The sequence below is a fragment of the Molossus molossus genome, unplaced genomic scaffold, assembly GCF_014108415.1.
Source record: "Molossus molossus isolate mMolMol1 unplaced genomic scaffold, mMolMol1.p scaffold_m16_p_8, whole genome shotgun sequence".
Taxonomy (NCBI): domain Eukaryota; kingdom Metazoa; phylum Chordata; class Mammalia; order Chiroptera; family Molossidae; genus Molossus; species Molossus molossus.
Window position 1 is genome coordinate 34541246 of NW_023425402.1, and position 21468 is coordinate 34562713.

The 21468-nt window shown below is 34.6% G+C and overlaps 1 protein-coding gene across 2 annotated transcripts in view; it reads right to left on the minus strand.

The window, feature by feature from the left end:
* The window catches only part of LMBRD1 (LMBR1 domain containing 1), a 94312-nt gene that overhangs the window by 25488 nt on the left and 47356 nt on the right, over positions 1 to 21468 (minus strand). For both annotated transcript variants that reach the window (XM_036248190.1, XM_036248191.1), the window contains 7 exons: positions 16490 to 16615; positions 13816 to 13968; positions 8688 to 8752; positions 8221 to 8323; positions 7576 to 7680; positions 5534 to 5683; positions 3916 to 3994 (listed from right to left, as the gene is read on the minus strand). In XM_036248190.1, coding sequence (XP_036104083.1) covers positions 3916 to 3994; positions 5534 to 5683; positions 7576 to 7680; positions 8221 to 8323; positions 8688 to 8752; positions 13816 to 13968; positions 16490 to 16615 — 781 coding nt within the window. The remainder of the gene's footprint in view (positions 1 to 3915; positions 3995 to 5533; positions 5684 to 7575; positions 7681 to 8220; positions 8324 to 8687; positions 8753 to 13815; positions 13969 to 16489; positions 16616 to 21468) is intronic.

Sequence of the window (21468 nt, forward strand, 5' to 3'; positions counted from 1 at the left end):
TGTGCCCTGGCCAGTTTGGCTCAGCGGTTAGAGCGTCAGCCTGCGGTCTGGAGAGACCTGGGTTCGGTTCCCGCTAAGGGCACGTACTTCAGTTGCAGTTTGTCCCTGGCCCTGGTTGTTCGTGCGGGTGGCAGCCACTCGATGTGTCCCTTCACATTGATGTTTCTCTCTCTCTCTCCCTCCCACTCTATCTGTACAAAAAATGGAAAAATATCCTCGGGTGAGGATAAAAAAATAAATAAATAAAGTAAAAAATCTGAAAGTAAAGTCATTAAAAAGTAGAACTGGAAAACCAAGTATATTTATTTATATAAGAAATATTTTACTATTACTTCTTCTGGCAAAAAGAGGTATCGCTATTATACTTGTTTTCCCATCTTTTGTTCTTTTCTCCCGGTTTTGGCCTCTTCTCGATTCCCCTATGCACCCCGGACTCTATGGTTGGTTACTTCATTCTCTACCTCTCTGCTTGTCCTTTGCTTTCCATCCTACTTCAATCCTTCAACCACCTTTCCCAGACAACCTAAGCACTGATGGAGAATACTCATATCAGCTGTATAGCATTGTTCAACAAAAATACAAATTGATCATTTCATCTCTGTCCCTTGACATATTGTCTATCACTAACTTATCTTCAGTCAGATCCCTCTTCTATTCATTTTTATGGCCTATCAGAAATCTTTGCCACATTTTTTCAATTTTTTGCCTACTCAATTCTCAGCAGATGACCTAAGCTTAACACTTCACAGAAAACTGACACAATCATACAGAAATGCCAACTTCCCACCCACCCTCACCTGCCCTTGGTCTGCATCATTGCTTCTTTCCTTGTAACCTAGAAAAAGCATTCTGTCTTAATGTTCTTAATATCATCTCCTCCAGAAATAGATATTAGCCCATTATACGCCCTTTGATATTTTCCTTCAACCATTCCCACTCCTCTAGCTTTATCCCACCATTCCTAAGTATCTCCTAATCTTAAAAAAAAAATCCTCAACCCTGAATGCCTTTATAGTTTGATTCTAATCTCTCTCAATCTCTATGAAAAGCAATATAAACACAGTTGCTGCTTTCTATTCCTTTTTATTCAATGCAATTAGTTGTTTATCTCTATTATTAACATTTTTCAAACTTCTTTCCATCTCCTTTATCTGCTTTCCCCTTAGATTTCCCCAGAGTTCCAGGGTCCTTGCTCTTCTCACTCCACCTCAGACCTCCTTACACACATTCAACTGCCTATAAAATCTCCACCTGAATGTTCCTGAGACATCTCAAGTCAACTAATCATTTCTTACATTTTTCTCTAATCTTGATATGAATTTTTATCTCAGCTTGGTGATACCAAAATTCACCACACTATTCAGTAACAAAAGGGTCCCATTCTAGAACCTTCTATTGCCTTTGTCACTGCTCTAGATCCAGTGAGAAATTCTTTACATTAACCCCATAAATTTCTTTCTTCATTTCACACCCTCATGACCACTGTTTAGTTCAGGCTTCATCTCCTTTGGATTTTATGGTTCTCCCTGGCAATATCTCCAACTGATTTCTATGCTCTCGTCTCAATTTCACAAATCAATTATCTATATAACTTATAATTAAGTTACTAAAAATAAATCAGATCATAACATCTACCTTATTATTTAAAACTACTGGCTCTAGCCTGGCTGATGTGGCTCAGTAGATTGAGCGTCATCACATGGACCGAGAGGTCCTAGTTTGATTCCTGGTTAGGGCACATGCCTGCATTGCAGGCTCCATCCCCATTAGGGGGCGTGCAGGAGGCAGCCAATCAGTGTTTCTCTCTCACGTCAACTATCTATCTCTCACTCCCTTCCTCTCTCTGTCTCTCTCAAAAAAAAATCAATAATAAAAAAATTTGTTTTTTAAACTACTGGCTCTTTATTTTCCAACACCTTTTGTGATCTGACACCTAACTATGCAATCTCATTTCCTCCCTCTCTCCAACCCCCTACCCCCATAATTTTTATTTTATTGATTTCATTGATTTTTTAATTTTTTCCCTTTATTGATTTTAGAAAGAGAGGAAGAGAGAGGAGGAGATAGAAACATAGATGAAAGAGAACATCAATTGGCCACCTCCTGCTTGCCCCCCACTGAGGATCGGACCCACAATCTGGGCATGTGTCCTGACCAGGAATTGAACTGGCAACCTCTTGGTGTATGGGTCGATGCTCAACCACTGAGCCACACCGGCAGAACTATTTTATTGATTTTAGAGAGAGAGGGAGGGAGAGGGACAGAGATAGAAACAGTGATGAGAGAGAACATCGACTGGCCACCTCCTACATGCCCCCCACTGGGGATTGGGCCCACAACCTGGGCATGTGCCCTGACTTAGAATTGAACTAGCGACCTCTTGGTGCATAGGTCGATGCTCAACCAGTGAGCCACACTGGGTAGGCTCTACCCTCATAATTTAAAAACAAAACAATAATGTTTTAAATTCTCTTGAACACATACCCATACAGTTTAAGATCACTTTATCTGTGTATTTTGTCCCTCTGCCTACAACAGCCTTCTCTAGGTGCACATATGAGATAAATTCTTTAACCTTGAAATGCAGTTCTGGTATCCCTTTTCTGAAGCCTTTTTTATTTTTTTATTCTCACCCGAGGATATTTTTGCATTTATCTTCAGATTGAGCGGGAGGGAGAGAGGGAGGAAGAGAGAGAGAAACATCAATGTGAGAGATACACATCCACAATGGGGCCAGAGACAAACTGCAACCGAGGTGCCCTTAGCGGGAACCAAACTCGGGACTCTCGGGTCTGCGGGCCGACACTCTAACCACTGAGCAAAACTAGCCAGGGCCTGAAGCCTTTCTTTTTGACCATTCCACAGTGATCTCCTCTAGGTAGAGTATACTTCTTCTTCTAGGCTATCCCTATATTCTCTACCGATTCCTGTTATTCCATCACCTTCTATAGTTGACCCTGCTAAAAAAACTCAGAATATATCTTTTTCATAATAATACCCATGGATGATTTATGAAGAAATATCTGACATATTACTTTGTCCTGAAATAAAAGCATTTTGAAAGCAGATTAGAAAAAAAATGCACATTTTGAAAGAATAAACCTAGAATCCTTAATCAGGACAAAAAATTAAAATATTCAAAGGGAAAAAAAATCACCTTAACATACAGAAAAGAGGGGATGGACGTGATTCTCTAAAAATACAGAGGTTAAGAGCACAGAGATTTTCTCAGAATATACATTAAATACTTAGCATAGTGACTGAAACACAATTCTGTGTTCTTAAAAGTTACTGTTATTATCATTAACTTTATTATCACCAACTAAAGTGACTAGACTTGAACGAATTAAAAGTTATTCTAGGTCATAGAACAACTTTTGATCTTGGTCCTAAAAATTATACATTCCACCAAAACACTCTTGAGTTTTTCAAGAAAAAACAAGTAATTTAAGAGTGACTTCTTATACTACTATATGTAATAAATAGTACTACCTTTATTACTTCACAAGTAACTAATTTATACTGATCCTTTCTCTAATTAAAGTCATTATATCATCAAGAAACTATTGAAGAGAGTTCCTTTGTCACCACATATTATTATTATTTTTTCTTTATTGATGTTAGAGAAAGAGAGAGAGGAAGGGAGAGGGAGAAATAGAAGCATCAATATCGATTGGCTGCCTCCTGCATACCCACTACTGGGAATGGGGCCCACAACCTGGGCATGTGCCCTGACTGGGAATCAAACTGGCGACCTCTTGGTGCATGGGTCGATGCTCAACCACTGAGCCACACTGGCTGGGCTAGTCACCACATATTAAAACAAACACATCAAATGATTAACACAGCAAAATCCAAGGCAATTCTTTTCTTATAAAGTTATAAATTCTAAAACAGTTGTAAATGTTGCTTTACCTTCAGGGGCATCTGCATCACATCTCTTTGGCACAGAAAGTGTTGAATTGCCTTTATGGTCATCATAAGTTACATTGCTCTGAAAGATAAAAATATGGTTAAAATGTAATTACATTAAAAACTACATTTTTATTCTAAAGTAATCACACTAACTTTATACTTTCTTTTCTATTAAACTACATCTACCTAATATTCTAAAAGGTAAATTTAAGATAAATTTAACATGAGGACTTTTTTTGCAACAATCTTTAGGTCCTGTGTTGAACAACAGAGCTTCTTCCAAGAGAAAGAACCTACTTATTTTTTCACAGTGGAACAAGAAAAGAATATCTTTGGTCCATGCAAAAGCATGATTTTTATTCATTTACAGAAAAATTTTTAAAATGCATGACCCAGTGAACTAGGTGCAGGGGATGAGACAAGAAGAGAATAAAAAGGTACAAGGAGTGAGATATATGACTCAGGTGATCTTCTAGTATCGTTTCCCAAACTCGGGTCATTGGTGTAACTCCATCGTGATTGCTCCTCCCACATTATTACTTAACATTTTTCAATGAACTAACTTGTCAATGCTTAGCAATATTATGGATGGTACTGACTGAGGATTTGATGTACTAGTTAGATGTTTTTTGTTCCTAATTACATGATAAAGTAAAAAAGAATGGAGGATAAAGCACACGATAAAAAAGGAATGATATGGGCAGACAAAATTAATAATGAAGACTATCAAAGCAAGACTTGAACAAGACCCCAAAACATGGATTAGATTTTAATTGTTAGAAAGTAGAACAAGAGGTATTTAACAAAAAGGAAACTAAACAAAAGTTAAATCAGATATGGCTAAAATATTTTAAATTGTCAAAGAACCCAAACTAGCTACCCAATTACAACTAGAAATCACAGCTGGCTTTGAAAGATCAACATCAAGAAATCAGTGCCCTGGCCAGTTTGGCTCAGCGGTTAGAGCATCGGCCAGCCCATGAACCAGAGAGACCCGGGTTGGGTTTCCGCCAAGGGCATGTACCTCAGTTGCGGTTTGTCCCTGGCCCTGGATGGAGCCCTGTGGGTGGCAACCACCTGATGTATCTCTCTCACGTTGATGTTTCTCTGTCTCTTCCTCCCTCTCTCCCTCCCGCTGTATATGAAGATAAATGCAAAAATGTCCTCGAGTGAGGATAAAAAAAATCAGTGTTACAGGTTAAGAGAATACCCATCATGTTAAAAGAAATAAAATATTTATAAAGCATCTCTGTGGGATTCATAGTACTGATGAGCAGGCATATTTTCCTTACCAAAACTTTTTGGAGAACCATATTAATAAATTTATTTTAAATGTTCTGGGTTTTATTAAAGTGCTGAGATAAAGCTCAGTAGCTTACACCATGGGATCCTTTTAAAAAATGACTGTAATGAAATTCAATCATTTTTTTTAATTTGTGTTATTTTTAAAAAGAGCTTGTATGAAACAAATATAAATATGCTAAAAAACCAGTTTTAGCAAAATTAAATTTAATCTAATGAGCTAATCTCTTATGCCAGCCTTCATAAATTAAAATTTGCTTCTAATATCAGTATCTTTAAAGTATCAAAATTATAAATTTTTCAGTTTTGAACTTACCTCTATTAAGTAATTTTGGCTTCCATACATAACATACTGAGGAGCAAGACTATAAATCATATAGCTAGTGTGAAGGACAATAAGCAGAAGTATCATGCAGAGAAATAAGAGTGCCTGGGGCCTGGTTCTACCTCTTCTGATTTTATATAGCTGGAAAGAAAAAAAACAATAACAAGATTTCAGCAATGTTTTATTTGTAAGGCACTAAATCCTTCTCATGTGTTAGGGGTAATGAACACAGTTCATGAAATCAACCATTTCTTATTTTTTTCAAAATAAATGCCAAAAATTCTCAATCATTCCAAATACTTATAAGAATGGTAAAGACAATTTTCTCCTGCAAAGCTTTCAGATTTAGACTTATTTTAAAATCATGGCAAAGTATCTATATCCAAAGGACCAATAAATGATTCATTAAAAACTCAGGACCTAGAGAATACATCAATATTTACATGATCTGTTTCCAGACAAACGTTCTAAACTTATTATGCAATAGCATCTGTTAGAAGTTTATAGAGCTAAGAAGAATGGTGAACTACATTTAAGTCTATCTAAAGATTAGAAGCATTTGTGTAAACCATAAATATTAGTAATATATTTGTGATTTTATGTAATATTACTGCAGAATAGACATGTCACATGTTTATACTCATTTCTATGAAATACACATATCCTCATATTGTCATAAAATCTAGTTTATGATAATACGAAAATATGATTACATATTTTCATATGTACCTATACTACAGCAAAACTAAAACATATGCTAACAGATACAAGGAACTGGGTAGCTTGCTTCATTTCAATAGCAGAGCACACTTTTATTTTAGCAAGTAAGGTATCATCTACCTATTTTATTTCTAGATTGTAGTATAATATAGAGTAAAATAATTCCAATTCTGGATGGGATGATGATATGATCACCTAAAATGTTACCTTTCCCAGCTTCCCCTGCATCTAACTAATGGCCAGCAGTGATAAAATATTAAACATCAAAAGAAAGTTGAAGTCTAATGAAGATTTCTAGGAGTCTTGCTTTATATAGGTGTCACCCTTTCCTATCTTTTCCTTATATAACATGAACAGGATAAATGAAGCTGCAGCTGCCAAATTACAATAATGAGGGAGAAGCCAGGAGCCCCAGAGATATTAGATGACATTTTAGAGCTACTAAAGCAATGTTAAATTATTTTTCCATAGCAAGAAGTCATTCATTTGTTCAAACCACTGTTTAAATGGTTTTTCTTTTATTCATAGCTAGAAGTAGTCACTATCTGATACAGCTTCATTTTAAAATTCTTAATTTATCTCAAAATGAGCATAAGAAGAAAACAACCCTTTCTCTAATCATATAGTGTTCATTAACTCCTTGTATGTAGGAAGGACCATTTTTTGAGCTACAGTGTATCTATTTGTGCTTCAATGTGTTTCCATGCAGCCAAACACTAAGGAAAACAATATAAATTCTAGGTCAGACTTTCTCAACCTTGGCACTATTAACATTATAGGCTGCCCTGTATACTGCAGGATGTTTATCAGAAACCCTGGTCTCTACCCACTAGGTGCCAATAGCACCCCCTAGTAGTAGCAAATGGAAATGTCTCCAACATTGCCAAAGATATCTAAGGGGGAGAAAATCACTCCTGTTTTTTTTTATCCTCACCTGAGGACATTTTTTGTTCAGATAGAGTGGGAGGGAGAGAGACAGAGAGAAACATTGACGTGAAAGGGACACATCGAGGGGCTGCCACCCAGGACCGGGGACAAACTGCAACCGAGGCATGCGCCCTTAGCAGGAACCGAACCCGGGTCTCTCTGGACCACAGGCCGACACTCTAACCGCTGAGCCAAACCGGCCAGACGAAATCACTCCTGTTTAATAACCACTACGCTAGACAAAATGCTAAAGTAAAAAAACTAATTTCCCATCACTTTTGATATCAAAACATTTACAACTGCTATATTATAAATCTAAAATAATTTTCAATAGTAAAGATTATGTACAAAATAACGAAAGTAATAATACTGCAATATATACTCACTCTGATCCAAAAGAACCATATACCAATATTTCTAATCCCGGCCATTGAAGTAAAAATAAAGTACATAATAATAATTGTTATAAGAATATAATCAAGAGGAAAAACCTGAAAAAAAAAGATACAATCAAATTCAATATACCAACTGGGTTCTAGAAGTCATGCAAAATTAACCAAAACTTCATTATTTCTATTTGGCAAATGTTTAAAATATCAACCCTGATTTAGATTGGGCTAATATAAAATACAAAACAAAAAGAATCCCACCAAAACAATTACCAAACTATTACCAAATTGTTTAGTACCATTATCCTCAGAAAAATCCTATATCAAATTAAGCTAAAAATTACATTTAATCTTACAATAAAAAAAACTTCATCAAAAATTATAAACAAGAATTGCTTAGAAAAGCTTACCTTAAGGTTTATATTGTATCAAGTCAAATTACGTATAATTTAAGAGTTCAGCAATATGTCAATATAATAATGCATAAAGCAACATATCAATGTGAAAGTCACATATAAATAAAAAGCCAAATTAGCAGAGGGCACAAGTATATATTGTCAAGTAGTGATAGGTATTTCAACATAATAATTTGACAGTTTGTGAGAATGTGTACTAGAGTATAAAATGAGTTTTTTTACTTACTGTTTGTAGTAAAGGCAAAAGCATATTCAGTGGATTACTCAGATTAGCTCCAAAAATTATGAAACCAGAATCAACTCCCGCTGAATGAAGAGCTTTATCCAAACTAAAAAAAATACATATATATATAGATAGATAGATAGATAGATAGATATGTGATTTTACATATTATAAGACCACATTTTCAGTTAATTTATAACTTAAGCATGCAATTCAACTGAGTCAAAGAAAACCTTGAATAACAAATTAAACCCCACTTAAATATCTTACAGATATTGTTCAATTAATAAGGAATAAAGAAATACTCTTATTGAAACTTTTTAGACATTCTTTGAGTTAATGCTGTAGAACACTTCAAATAAAATAGCTACTTAAGATGAATAGATTACACTAATGGACTTCAGCATGGAAAATGTGTAACATCATAGGATTCATATAAGTGCTTTAGAAAATGTGTCTTGTGAACTTACTTGGACAAGAAGAGAGAAATTACAAACAGCAATGCAACTAAGATGAAAAATATTCCCCAAATGATCTAAAAGCAACAACAACAAAAAAATCATTAAAATATAGTTCTAAAAGTTGACATTAAAAGCATAAAAGCATTATGTTCAATATGAGTTGCTAGTACATGACCATGATCTAACTAAAATGATCCAAGATGCATTTTAACTTAGTATATAATCTTAGGCATTTGTCATCCAAATTTCCATTATGAGATTGTTTGAGAACATACACAGAGTAGATAAAGCATTTGTAAGTCTTCATTTGTAAGTAAACAAATGAGACTCTTTGCTAGTTCAAATAAAAGGTTTATATTCACAGTTACACTCACCTATAAATTTCAGAATTAACTGAAAAGACTAATAAGTCTACATTAAGACTAATATACATAAAAACCAAACCAAGAAACTCACCAGGTTATATTAACTTTTTAAAATATGGAATTTGAAACATTTTCCCATAGAATTAATAATGTGTATATATATAATATGTATTATATATATACCTATGTATACCATATATATACTCACTGTATATGCTAATTATATACAAAAATGATATCACAGGCCAGAATAGACTATATAACTGATAATATTCCTGAAATAGAGTATGAGCAGCCCTAAAGAAACTGTCATGTAAAATCACGTTTCTGTGGAGAAATGTGTTAAGCATTGTAATTGGTGGAGAATAAATGTTGGCAAGGAGGTGGAGAAATTGGAACCCTTGTGCACTGCTGGTGGGAACATAAAATGTACAGCTGCTGTGAAAAAGTTTGCAGATTCCACAAAAAGTTAAACACAAAATTGCCATATGATCCAACAATTTCATTTCTAGATAGATATTCAAAAGAACTGAAAGCAGGGAATCAAAGATACCTGTACACCAGTTACCATGGCAGTATTATTCACAACCGCCAAAACTTGAAAGCAACCCAAATGCTCACCATTATATGGGTGAATAAACAAAATATGGCATATACATATAGTGAAACATTATTCAGCCTTAAAAAGGAATGACATTTTGATACATCTACAAATAGATGAAACTTGAAGACATGCAAACTGAAATAAGGCAAACACAAAAGGACAAATATAATTCCAGCTATATGAGGTTCCTAGAAAAGGCCAAGTTCAGAGAGACAGAGAGCAGAGTAGACATCATTAGGGCATATGCAACAGGGTAGGGGAAGAAATGGGGAGTTGTTGTTTAATGGGTATGGTGCTTTTTGTTCAGAATGGCCAAAAAACTCTGGAAATGAATAATGGTGACAGTTGCACAATATTTTGACTATATTTTAATGCCGCTGCATGTTCAACTACAAAGGGTTAAAGTGGTAAATTTTATGTTATGTATATTTCACCACAATAAAAGTCTAAAAAAGTATATATGATACAATTATGGACATGGATTTATAACTTTCTATGTACATAAAAGAGGTATATAAGTGTGTACGTGTAAAATAAGAGGTATATATATAGTAAAATCTCAAGTATATTTAAAACCTATAGGTTACCAAGGCCAATTAGTTGTACAAGCTCAAAGTCAGGGGAGAGTTTAATCAAATATTTAATGAACATTTTAGACTGTATGCTTAGAAATGTGTTCAGTAGTGTATATAAATGCTGTTTTAAGGAGCCATTAACTTATTCTAATTAGATGCTTATTTTTATAAGTGTCTAACACAAAACCAATTTTCCCCCTTGAGTTCCATGACAGTACTTTTAAGAAGTTGAAAAATCTTAACTATAGAACTATAACAATAGCAACTGTAATTTTCTGAGCTGTTTACATTAAAAGGTAATGCACAGCATACATTATTTCATTTACTTCCTATAACAAAAAGAAAATTAAGGATATAACTCAATTTTAAGAATGAGAAAATGGAGGTTTGGAAAGGTGAAGTTAAAAGAGGTCACACAGTGTGGTGAAGATCGAAGCAATTCTCAAAACCTGATGAATATGACAACAAAGCCTATGCACTGACCCCTCATGCTTCTGGAATAAGATGTGCACATCCTAGAGAGTGCATGGCCACCTGAAATCACAAGATCAATAGGCATCTCATTGAGATCTACTCTTATGGGAAAAAAATTATAGAACTCAACTTTTGCATTTACAAATTTTTAAATTTAATACATCTTATAATAAAACAAATATGAATTACAGCACAGAGTAAAAAAAGGCAATATTACCACAAAATTTTAAGGTAAAAGATAACTTCAAAGAAATTTTGTATCAGGAGCTTCTCAGCAGTCTTAAGTCACTTTCAGCATATACTGAGCACTGCAAAGGGGTGAGTGGACTTGTCTCTACCTTCTTCCACTAGGACTACTTGGAGGCTAAAGTTTGAGAAGCACTAATAGCACATGGTTTCCTATTTCTGAATTATATCAACTGTGGACAAACACAGTAGTAATGAATAATAAATAATTTTCTTAATTCATTTGAGGAAAAACTAAACTAAAATAAAAGCAGTGTCTATCTCTTGGCATTCATGTGAGGCCCTCACATATCTAACAGTAAGTTAGTATCTCCAGATATTTCCTTCAGGCATCCTGATTACCAATTCTTCCTAATTAATTATTCCTAAATTAGGACTAGATAATAGAAATATAGGTAAGAATTTAGATCAGTATTCAGGAATGATACATTTATACAACAAAAGGAATAAATAATAAACTGTACTGGAGGTTTCAGCCAGTGCAGTAAGAAAAGAAAAAAAGCAACTGAAAATTTTATATTTGAAAGGAAAAAGTAAAACTATCTTTTAGCAGCTGACATGATTATGTACTTAAAAATCCCTTAGGAATCTATAAAGCTACTAAAACTAATAATTAAACCAGGTTGCATGATATAATACAATGTACAAAAGCAAATTTATACATACTAGCAACAAATAATTGAGAATTAAAATTAAACAAAATAATTTGTAATAATATAAAGACATACTTATAGATAAATTTATCAAAATATCTGCAAGACCTCATCACAACACTACAAATGACTGCTGAGAGAAACTTAAGAAAACAAATAAATGAAAAGATATATTCATGGACTGGAAGGTTCAATATTAAGATATCAATTCTCCCCAAGTTTACCTATAGATTCAAAGTAATTCCAATAACAATTCTTATGGGTGTTTTGTGAAATTATGAGTTGATTCTAAAATTTATATGGAAATGCAAAGGTTCTAGCAAAACTAAACAATTTTGAAAAAGGAAAACAAAACTGATGAACTTACACTACTTGATTTCATGACTGATTTGAAAGCTCCAGCAATCAAGTTTTAGCATAAGGACATATAGATCAATGAAGCAGAAGACAGTCCAAAACAGACTCTCGCACATATATATGATCAATTGATTTGACAAATGGCTAAGTAAATTCAATGAGTAAATAATAGTCTTGAGAAAAAAATGGTGCTGATCTCCATATGAAAAATAAAATAAGCCCCTTAGGTCACACCATCCCATAAAATTAATTTAAAATGGAATACAAACAACCCTAAAATACAAGAGCTAAAACTATAAATTTATAGAAGAAAACATAGGAGAAAATGTTTGCTATAAGCACTTTAAAAATATCCCTTTGAATGACAGTGTTAAGAAAACATAAGAATATATAAGAATTCTTGTAACTCACTCATAAAACAAAAACCTAATTTTTAAAATGGCCAAAGAAGCATTTTAGAGAAGATATACAAATAGTCAATAAGAATACACGATGATGTTCAGTATCATTAATCACCACAAAAATGTAAATTATAACTATAATGAGATACTATTACATACCCATTAGGAAAACTATTACAGACAGTTACAATATGAGTTGACAAAGATATGAAGAAATTAGAAATCTTATATTGCTGTAGGAATGCAAAATGGTAAACCACTTTGGAAAATATTTTAGCAGTTTCTTATAAAATTAAACATATAACGCCCGGCCAGTGTGGCTCAGTGGTTGAGCATCGGCACCAAGAGGTCACCGGTTGGATTCCCAGTCAGGGCACATGCCCAGGTTATGGGCTTGATCCCCAGTGGGGGACATGCAGGAGGCAGCCAATCGATGTATCTCTCTCACATCAATGTTTCTCTCTCTCTCTCTCTCTCTCTCTCTCTCCTTCCTCTCTAAAAAGTCAATTAAATATATATATTTAAATAACAAAAAATAATGGTACATATAACTGATTATCGTATATTTTTTAAAAACTCTTTCGAAAGAGAAGCTTTGGGGGTAGGCAGTCACTGCATTTCCTCATTTCCTTTCTAATTTTAAGAGGAAAACAAAGCAGCATTAGAATTCAACTTGACTGATCTTTGATGGGTTCTATAAAATACTTTTAAAATATAGCCAAAACCCACTTTCTAGCTTCATTTTGCCTAACTTCACTCAAACAGTCTATTTGTTGTACTTTCTGAATTACAACTGGCATTCTATACGTATGGTATACAAAGCTCTAGTGTTTGAATGCCAGATAAAGAATGGGCACATATGGAAGATTATGCCAGCAGTTCTAGTTACATTTTAGACTCAGGGTCATATTATGATGACCTTAAATCAATTTATTTATTCATTTATTTTTAATAATCATAGCTTTATTTTTTATTACTTTAAGAGACAGAGAGAGATAAAAAGAGAGATCGATTTGTTGTTCCATTTATTTACGTGTTCATTGGTTGTTTCTTGAATGTGACCACATAGCATCTAACAATAAAGCAAAGTTTATTACTTTTCAGTTAGGGCTCTTAAGTTTTATTATGAGTCCCCAGATCTCCTATTTATAGAAAAGTACAACTTGCAAAATATGCCAGCAGCAAACTACATTACTTATCTATATTTTAATTTAAATTTCCCAACACCTTTGTTGATGTAACACTTGCATTACACATGAGTAAATGAAGTTCAGAGAGGTTACATACCTTGCCCAAACTACCACTCGACATAGCTGTGATTAAAACCAGACTATCTTAACTCCAAAATCCATGCTTTTAAGCACCATGCTGTAATGTCTCAAAAGGATAACTCAACCTCTCTGAGAGCTACTATATAAATTTGGAAGAAGAGTGACAGCTTAACTTTTAAAACTCCATTTACCTTCAGGGGTCGCAGAGCGCCACACAATTTTGTCCACCAGCTGTTTTCAATGAATTCTAAGTGTCTCTCTCTTTTCTTAAGTGCTCGCAACCTTTCCTCAAGTTGTTTTAAGGTACGTTTATCCCTTACGGACAAAGGTCGACCATCTTTGCTCTGCAAACAGAAAAAAAATAAAACATTTTTTACCATTAAGGTCTTAATAAAGTAACCCATCACACTTAACAATGAAGCTTTTTTTAGGTTGGATTTGACTCCTTAGGCAAATGTACAAGTGGAAAATAATGGACAATTCTGATGTGACAATAGATATATATGAACCAAGGTCAGAATCAAAATGTGGATGTGTGTACATTTAACACTGAACTTCCTATGGATCCCTGTTTTCCAAATATATGATAAAGTTATGTGGACTATCTCTCTAGAAATATGTTTAAAAACGTATTTCTTATGGGATGCTTCATGTAATGCATTCAGTTATTCTTGCTTGCTTCCAAATTCCAACTATCCCTTACCTTAACATATTTGGCCCCTCTTCTCTCCCTTTGGTGAAGTAACTGAATTATAGTGTACCTGAACTGATGCTTTTCAGCCCTTTATTCAAATACCAGCATGAGATGCAATACTTGTATGTGCTATACAGAGGTTTCTATAACAATTGCTAAGAACTTCCTTGTTTGCCAAACACATTTTTATTTTTTATTTTTTTTATTAATTAATTTTTGTTACAGATGTTTCTCCTTTTCCCCCCACTGATTCCCCTTTCCCCCTCCCTCCCTGCCCTTTCCCCAGTTTGCTGTCCATGTCCACTGTTCATGCATACATGCATATAAGTTCTGTGGTTTATCTCTCCCCCACCACCCCCCTCTTTAGGGGATTGTCAGTCTGTACCCCACTTCCACGTCTCTAGGACTATCCCATTCCTCAGACTGTTATGTTCATTATATTCCACAAATAAGTGAGATCATATGAAACTTGACTTTCTGTTTGGCTTGTTTCACTTAGGATGATACTTTCCAGGTCCCTCCATGTAATCTCAAAGGATAAGAGATCTTTCTTTCTTACAGCTGCATAGTACTCCATTGTGTATATGTACCACTGCTTTTTTATCCATTCGTCTACTGATGGACACTTGGGCTATTTCTAGTTCTTAGCTATTGTAAATAGTGCTGCTACAAACATGGGGGTACATATATTCTTTCTGATTGGTGTTTCAGGCTTCTTAGGGTATATTCCTAGAAGTGGAATCACTGGGTCAAATGGAACTTCAATTTTTAATTTTTTGAGGTAACACCATATTGTTTTCCATAGTGGCTGCACCAGTCTGCATTCCCACCAGCAGTGCACTAGAGTTCCCTTTTCTCCACAACCTCGCCAACACTTGTTTGATGATTTGTTGATGGTGGCCATTCTGACAGGTGTGAGGTGATACCTCATTGTTGTTTTAATTTGCATCTCTCTGCTGATTAGTGATGATGAGCATTTCTTCATATGTTTCTTAGCCATTTGTATGTCCTGTTTGGAGAGGTGTCTATTTAGTTCCTCTGCCCATTTTTTTTTTTTTATCCTCATCCGAGGACATTTTTCCATTTTTTGTTCAGGTAGAGTGGGAGGGAGAGATAGGAAGAGAGAGAGAGAAAGAAACATCAATGTGAAAGGGACCCATCGAGTGGTTGCCACCCGCACAACCCAACCAGGGCCGGGGACAAACTACAACCAAGGTACGTGCCCTTATCGGGAACCGAACCCGGGTCTCTCTGGACCGCAGGCCAACGCTCTAATTTCTGAGCCAAACCGGCCAGGGCCAATCACCCTAATTTTAGCCCAGAAAGTCCCATGTTCTGGAAAACCCCTCAGGTCCAATACTGTATTGAATAAAAGTGACAAGAAAAAGCTTTCACTTTTTCACCATTGAGTATGTTAGCTGTGGTCTGTTATATATAGCCTTTATTACGTTGAGGTACTTTTTTTACATTTTTATTTTTTAAAATTACTGATTTGAGAGAGAGAAACATTGTGTGATTGCCTCCCTCATGTGCCCTACTGGGGATCAAACCTGCAACTCCAGTATGTGCCCTGACCAGGAATCGAACCTGCCACCTTCTGGTGGGGGTATCTCACTCCACCATGATGCTGACTTCACAGTTTTCTTCTCCGTATGCTCTCAATGTTTGGTTTCTATACCAGGAGTGTGCTATTTTAGAAGAATTATTTAGAACACTTTCCATTTTCCTTATGTCCGATAACAGGATTTATGTTACTTGAAGATGATGGAGGAAGAAAACCTTTATTGTATTTTTAGAAACACATTTAATTGGCAAGTGATCAGATATAATCTTTAGCTTATTCAATTAGAACATAAAACTTGAAGTGACAGCAAAAATCCGATGTTACACATGAAATAAGCATACCTGGAAACTAGACAAGTTTTGGTCATAAGTAAGGAAAAGTTTTGTTTTTTAGTTGTTAGAAGACTCATAGAAATTCTCAAACTGACAGTGTTTTATATTTCACAGAAGACACATTTTTCAAATATGGGCATGATTTTTGAAGGATATATTGCAAAACAATTCAAAGAATGTCAAACATACATTTGCCAGTATCTAAGTTACATTAGAAAGCAGCTCAAAGACAAAGTAATTTTATGCTTCCTAATCACAATAAAATACCAACTCACTTTTGATTTAATTGTTTGAATGTGCTGTTCTACTTCTTCAATGTCTTCCGTGTTTTCTAAACGTTCATAAGCAGCACTTCTAGTGCCTTTTATCAGATTTAAAGGCAATGCCGACATGCCGTAGGCCTAGAAAACAAAATTAAAATGTGATTTAGTAATATTATTTAAAATATATTACACACCATTTTCAGGTAAAAAATGTCATTTAAAGTAGTCACAAAAAGAGTAAGCAGTTGCAAAGGGGTACAGTCAGTGAAGAACCTGGTAAATGGGAGTAAATCATGATTATATAGTCTCATAATTCTTCTGTTTACTTCATACTTACATTTATAGTTATATCTATAATACTATTCCCAGAATAGGTAACACTTAGTCCTCAAAGGGCAAGTTGCAAAATTAATGTAAATACAATACTTTAGCAAAGAGATAAATTATAACTTCAGGCTAATCAGAAGTAAATATAGTGTGAATTAGTAAAAACAATTTACAAAATAATTTTCCATGGAAAAAACAATTTTTTCCAAGTATATATAATAAATCCTTAGTAAAATATAAGTATTTTAATATACATATTAGTTGATAATATACAAATTATCTGTATATACAACTTATTTACAAAGTCTAAATATTTATAATCAATCTTTTTGCTACATATTTTAAATATTTTCCTACAAGTAATTTTTAACTATTAATCAGTACTAAGAACAAATGTATTTTATATTACCCAAATCTATATTAACTAGTCCCAAATGATGGCTTTTTATTGTACCAATTAAACACATTAATGGCAATTGCCATGTGACCATTATTCAAATCATTATTGACCTCAAATCCTTAGAGGTAAGATTTACAACTATCACCTCCTGTTGCAGCAGTAAGCTCCGAAGCAGATACAACATTATGTATTTAAATATTTTTCATTTTCTGCCCGAGCACACTGCCAGACTACCTGAGCCAGGCTCCCTGCTGTTAGGTTGGGCCATGAGATTGAGTGCAGGACCATGAATGTGGGCAGAGTGATAAATGATACTTCTTAGGCTCTACCCCAAACTCCACACCGGTGATCCTGCATGTTTTCTCTAATGCTCTCAGATACCTGGTTGTCAATTCCCAGAATGACCTCAAATATCTTTAGTGTCAATTTTAATTACATTAATATTCTTCTTTTTTTTATCCTCACCCAAGGATATTTTTCCATTTATCTTCAGGTGGAGTGGGAGGAAGAGAAAGATAGAGAGAGAAACATCGATGTGAGAGAGACACATGGATTGGTTGCCTCCCACAAGACTCCAACTGGGCCGGGAACAAACTGAAACTGAAGTATGTGCCCTTGGCCTGAACTGAACCCGGGATTCTTTGGTCCAAAGGCCGACACTCTAACCGCTAAGCCAAACCAGCCAGGGCTACATTAATATTCTTCACTGGGTCTCCCTCCTTTAAACATTGTTTAAACATTGAGTAAACCGCAACTCAAATAACAAGGCATAAATTCTGATATATCAGGGTTTTATTTTTAATTATAAGAAAATACAAAGAATATGACTACAAAAGAAATCCCAGAAATAAACTAGTTCTATCAAGCAGTATCAACTCTATAGCTTATATTTAGATAATTAACTAGATGGAATTATTCCCCAAAATGCAAATCTTTGTATTTTGTAAAGTAGAAATACTTAAAAGTTTGCATTTTAAATATTGTTAAAACATAAGTTAATGTTCTTCCGATTTTCTTATTCAAATAAAAAGGGAGAGTTGGGAAAAGGTTTTCTTTGTATTAGAAGAAAATGCAATTTGGGCAGATTAGAGTGATTTTCTTCTAATAAACTCAATTCTTATCAAGTTTATACTTGCTAAAATATAAGAAGAAAAAATATAACCAGGTTTAAATTTTATATTTTTCACATTAAATTTTATATCCTCAAAACATGAAAATGTAAAGAAAAAAGCCTATGAAAACCAAAGCATTCCACAGCATCTTTAACCTTTCCTTATAGGACTGTCCTTTCCTTATTATCATTTGACCTGGTTTTTCTAGTAGTTCTACATCTTTTAAACATTATTTTTCTTTAAAGTAACACAGCACTTTAAGCATCATATCATGTGAACACAACGCCAGTACAATGCTTTTTACAACCAGATGCCAAGGCAAACACATTTTGCTAAACCAAATTTATGCCCAAGTATAATTCCCTGTCCTCCCAAACACCTTCAAACTAGGCTTATTTTACCCTCTTGCATGTTATTCTGTGTCGGATGGATTAGGGTCCCCACATATACTAACCTGAGTACTCAATACTATTTCCCAAGAAATCTGTTGCTCTAGGCAATATTCACAATGTAGCCCTTGTTTTCATAACCTTTTGTATTTTTTAATATTTATTTAAAAGTTTTTCAATTATAGTTGACATGCAATATTATATGTCTCAGGTGTACAACAGTGATTAGACATTTATGTAACTTAAGTGATCACATCAATAGCTCGTACTCATCTGACACTATAGTTATTACAATATTATCTATTATAGTCCCTATGCTATACCTTACCTGTGACTCTTTTTATAACTGGCAATTTATATCTTAATCCCTTCCCCTCTTTTACCCATCCCATCTGGCAACCATCAAAATGTTCTCTGAATCTATGAGTTTGTTTCTGTTTTAATTATTTATATGGTTTTCTAGATTCCACATATAAGTGGAATCATATGGTATCAGTCTTTCCTAACTTATTTCACTTGGCATAATACCCTATAGGTCTATCCATGTTGTCTCCAGTGGCAAAATTTCATTGTTTGTATGGCTAATATTCCATTCTATGTATGTGCCACATCTTGATGTTCACTTCGGTTGTTGCTTCCATATCTTCGATATTATAAACAATGGTACAATCAACACAAGAGTGCATATGTCTTTTCAAATTAGTGTTTTGGAATTCTTTGGATAAATACTAAAAATATGGATTGCTGGGTCCTATGGTAGTTCTATTTTTAACGTTTTGAGGAACCTCCATTCTGTTTTTCATAATGGCTGCACCAATTTATAATACCACCAACAGTGCACAAGGGTTCCCTTTCCTCCACATCCTTGCCAGCACCTGTTTGTTGATTTATTGATGACAGCCATTCTGACAATTGTGAGGTGATATCTTATTGTGGTTTTAATTTGCATTTCCCTGATGATTAATGATGTTGAGCATTTTTTCGTATGTCTGTTGGCTATCTGTATGTCCTCTCTGAAGAAATGTCTACCCAGTTTTTAATTGGATTGTTTGTTGTTTTAGTGTTAAGTTGTATGAGTTCCTTACATATTTTGGATAGTAACCCCTTATCAGATGTATTGGCGAATATGTGCTTACATTTAATAGGTTGTCTTTTTCTTTTGCTAATATTTTCCTTCACTGTGCAAAATCTCTTTAGTTTGATGTAGTCCCATTTCTTTATTTTTTCTTTTGTTTCTCATGTCTGAGGAGCAAAGTGGCCCTCATTTAAAGTCCACTGTCAAATGCAAGATTATCCAAATTCTATACACTGGTCTGCTGATCTCACTTTCCACAAATCCACCTTCTACACTGTTTCCAAAGTGATCTCTCTCTAACAAGAAGTCCGATTATGCCATTCCTCTAATAACATCCTTTAAGATTCTCCAGGACTAAGAGTCGTTTTCAAAGGGCTCTGGGAGTAGTTCCTAGGATTCTCGGTAGGTGTCTTCAGGGTTACCACAGGAGAGAAGAAGGTAGGTAGTGAATGATGCAGGAACCTGCTGTTACTTTTCCAAAGCAAATCTACATTGTCCATCTATTTTTTACATATAAGAATTTCATCTAAGATTGTCTGAAAAGTTATTTGGTATTGTTTTTCTCTCTTTTTTTGGTACGTGCCCCTAGCAGGAACTGAACCTGGTCTGCAGGCCGACGCTCCAACCACTGAGCCAAACCGGCCAGGGCTTGGTATTGTTTTTCAATGAAAGGTAGAATTACTGCCCTGGCCAGTTTGGCTCAGAGGTTGAAGTGTCGGCCTGCAATCCAGAGAGACCTGGGTTCGGTTCCCGCTAAGGGCACGTACCTCAGTTGCAGTTTGTCCCTGGCCCTGGTTGGGTCGTGTGTGTGGGAGGCAGCCATTCGATGTGTCCCTTTCACATTGATGTTTCTCTCTCTCTTCCTCCCTCTATCTGAACATAAAATGGAAAAAATATCCTTGTGTGAGGATATTAAAAAAAAAAAAAAAAAAGAAAGGTAGAAGTACTGGTCTTGTGAGCAGATTAATTATCTAACCCTGGCATACAAAGCCCTACCAACCTTATGTTATGCCTCTGAACTGTTCACTGTTCTTAAAACACTCCGATTTTATATTACTTCAGGCTTTAACCAGCATCCACACTTTGGTACATGCAGTACCCTCATCTAAAATGCCTAACTTCTCACCTTACTCATTAGCAGATTGCAATGCCCTTCAGGCTCAGCTTAATCACACCATGTCTGTAAACCTTCCTTGACTTGTAAATGTGCTTTACTTATAACTCAATTATAATATATAACATTGTACATCACATTATTGGTCTGTACAATTATTTTCTAACTAGATCTGCCAAACTTGGCTAATCAGAGTCACTTGGAAAAATCTTAAAAATACAGATTCCTCAGCCACATGAGTAGCAGCTGCAGTAGACTTTCTGGTATATAAGGACCAGGTCTCAATTCTTTTTTTCTTCTTCCTTTATTCCAAGAACAAACATTTATAACATTAATAAAATAATTTCTCTGAGAAGATAATACTTAACCAAAATTCATCTAAAAAGAGTTCTTTATTCATGTGAATTTGCTTCCTTACATGAAATTTATATACTTACTAGAAAGCTGAACTGAATTTCTAAATAGCTTAACATAAAAGATGTTAGAAAAGAAAAATATGTCCTTCGTAATACCTTATAGTAACATGGGATCAGAATACAGCACCTTTTTATGAATTTTTAATTTTCCTGAAGAG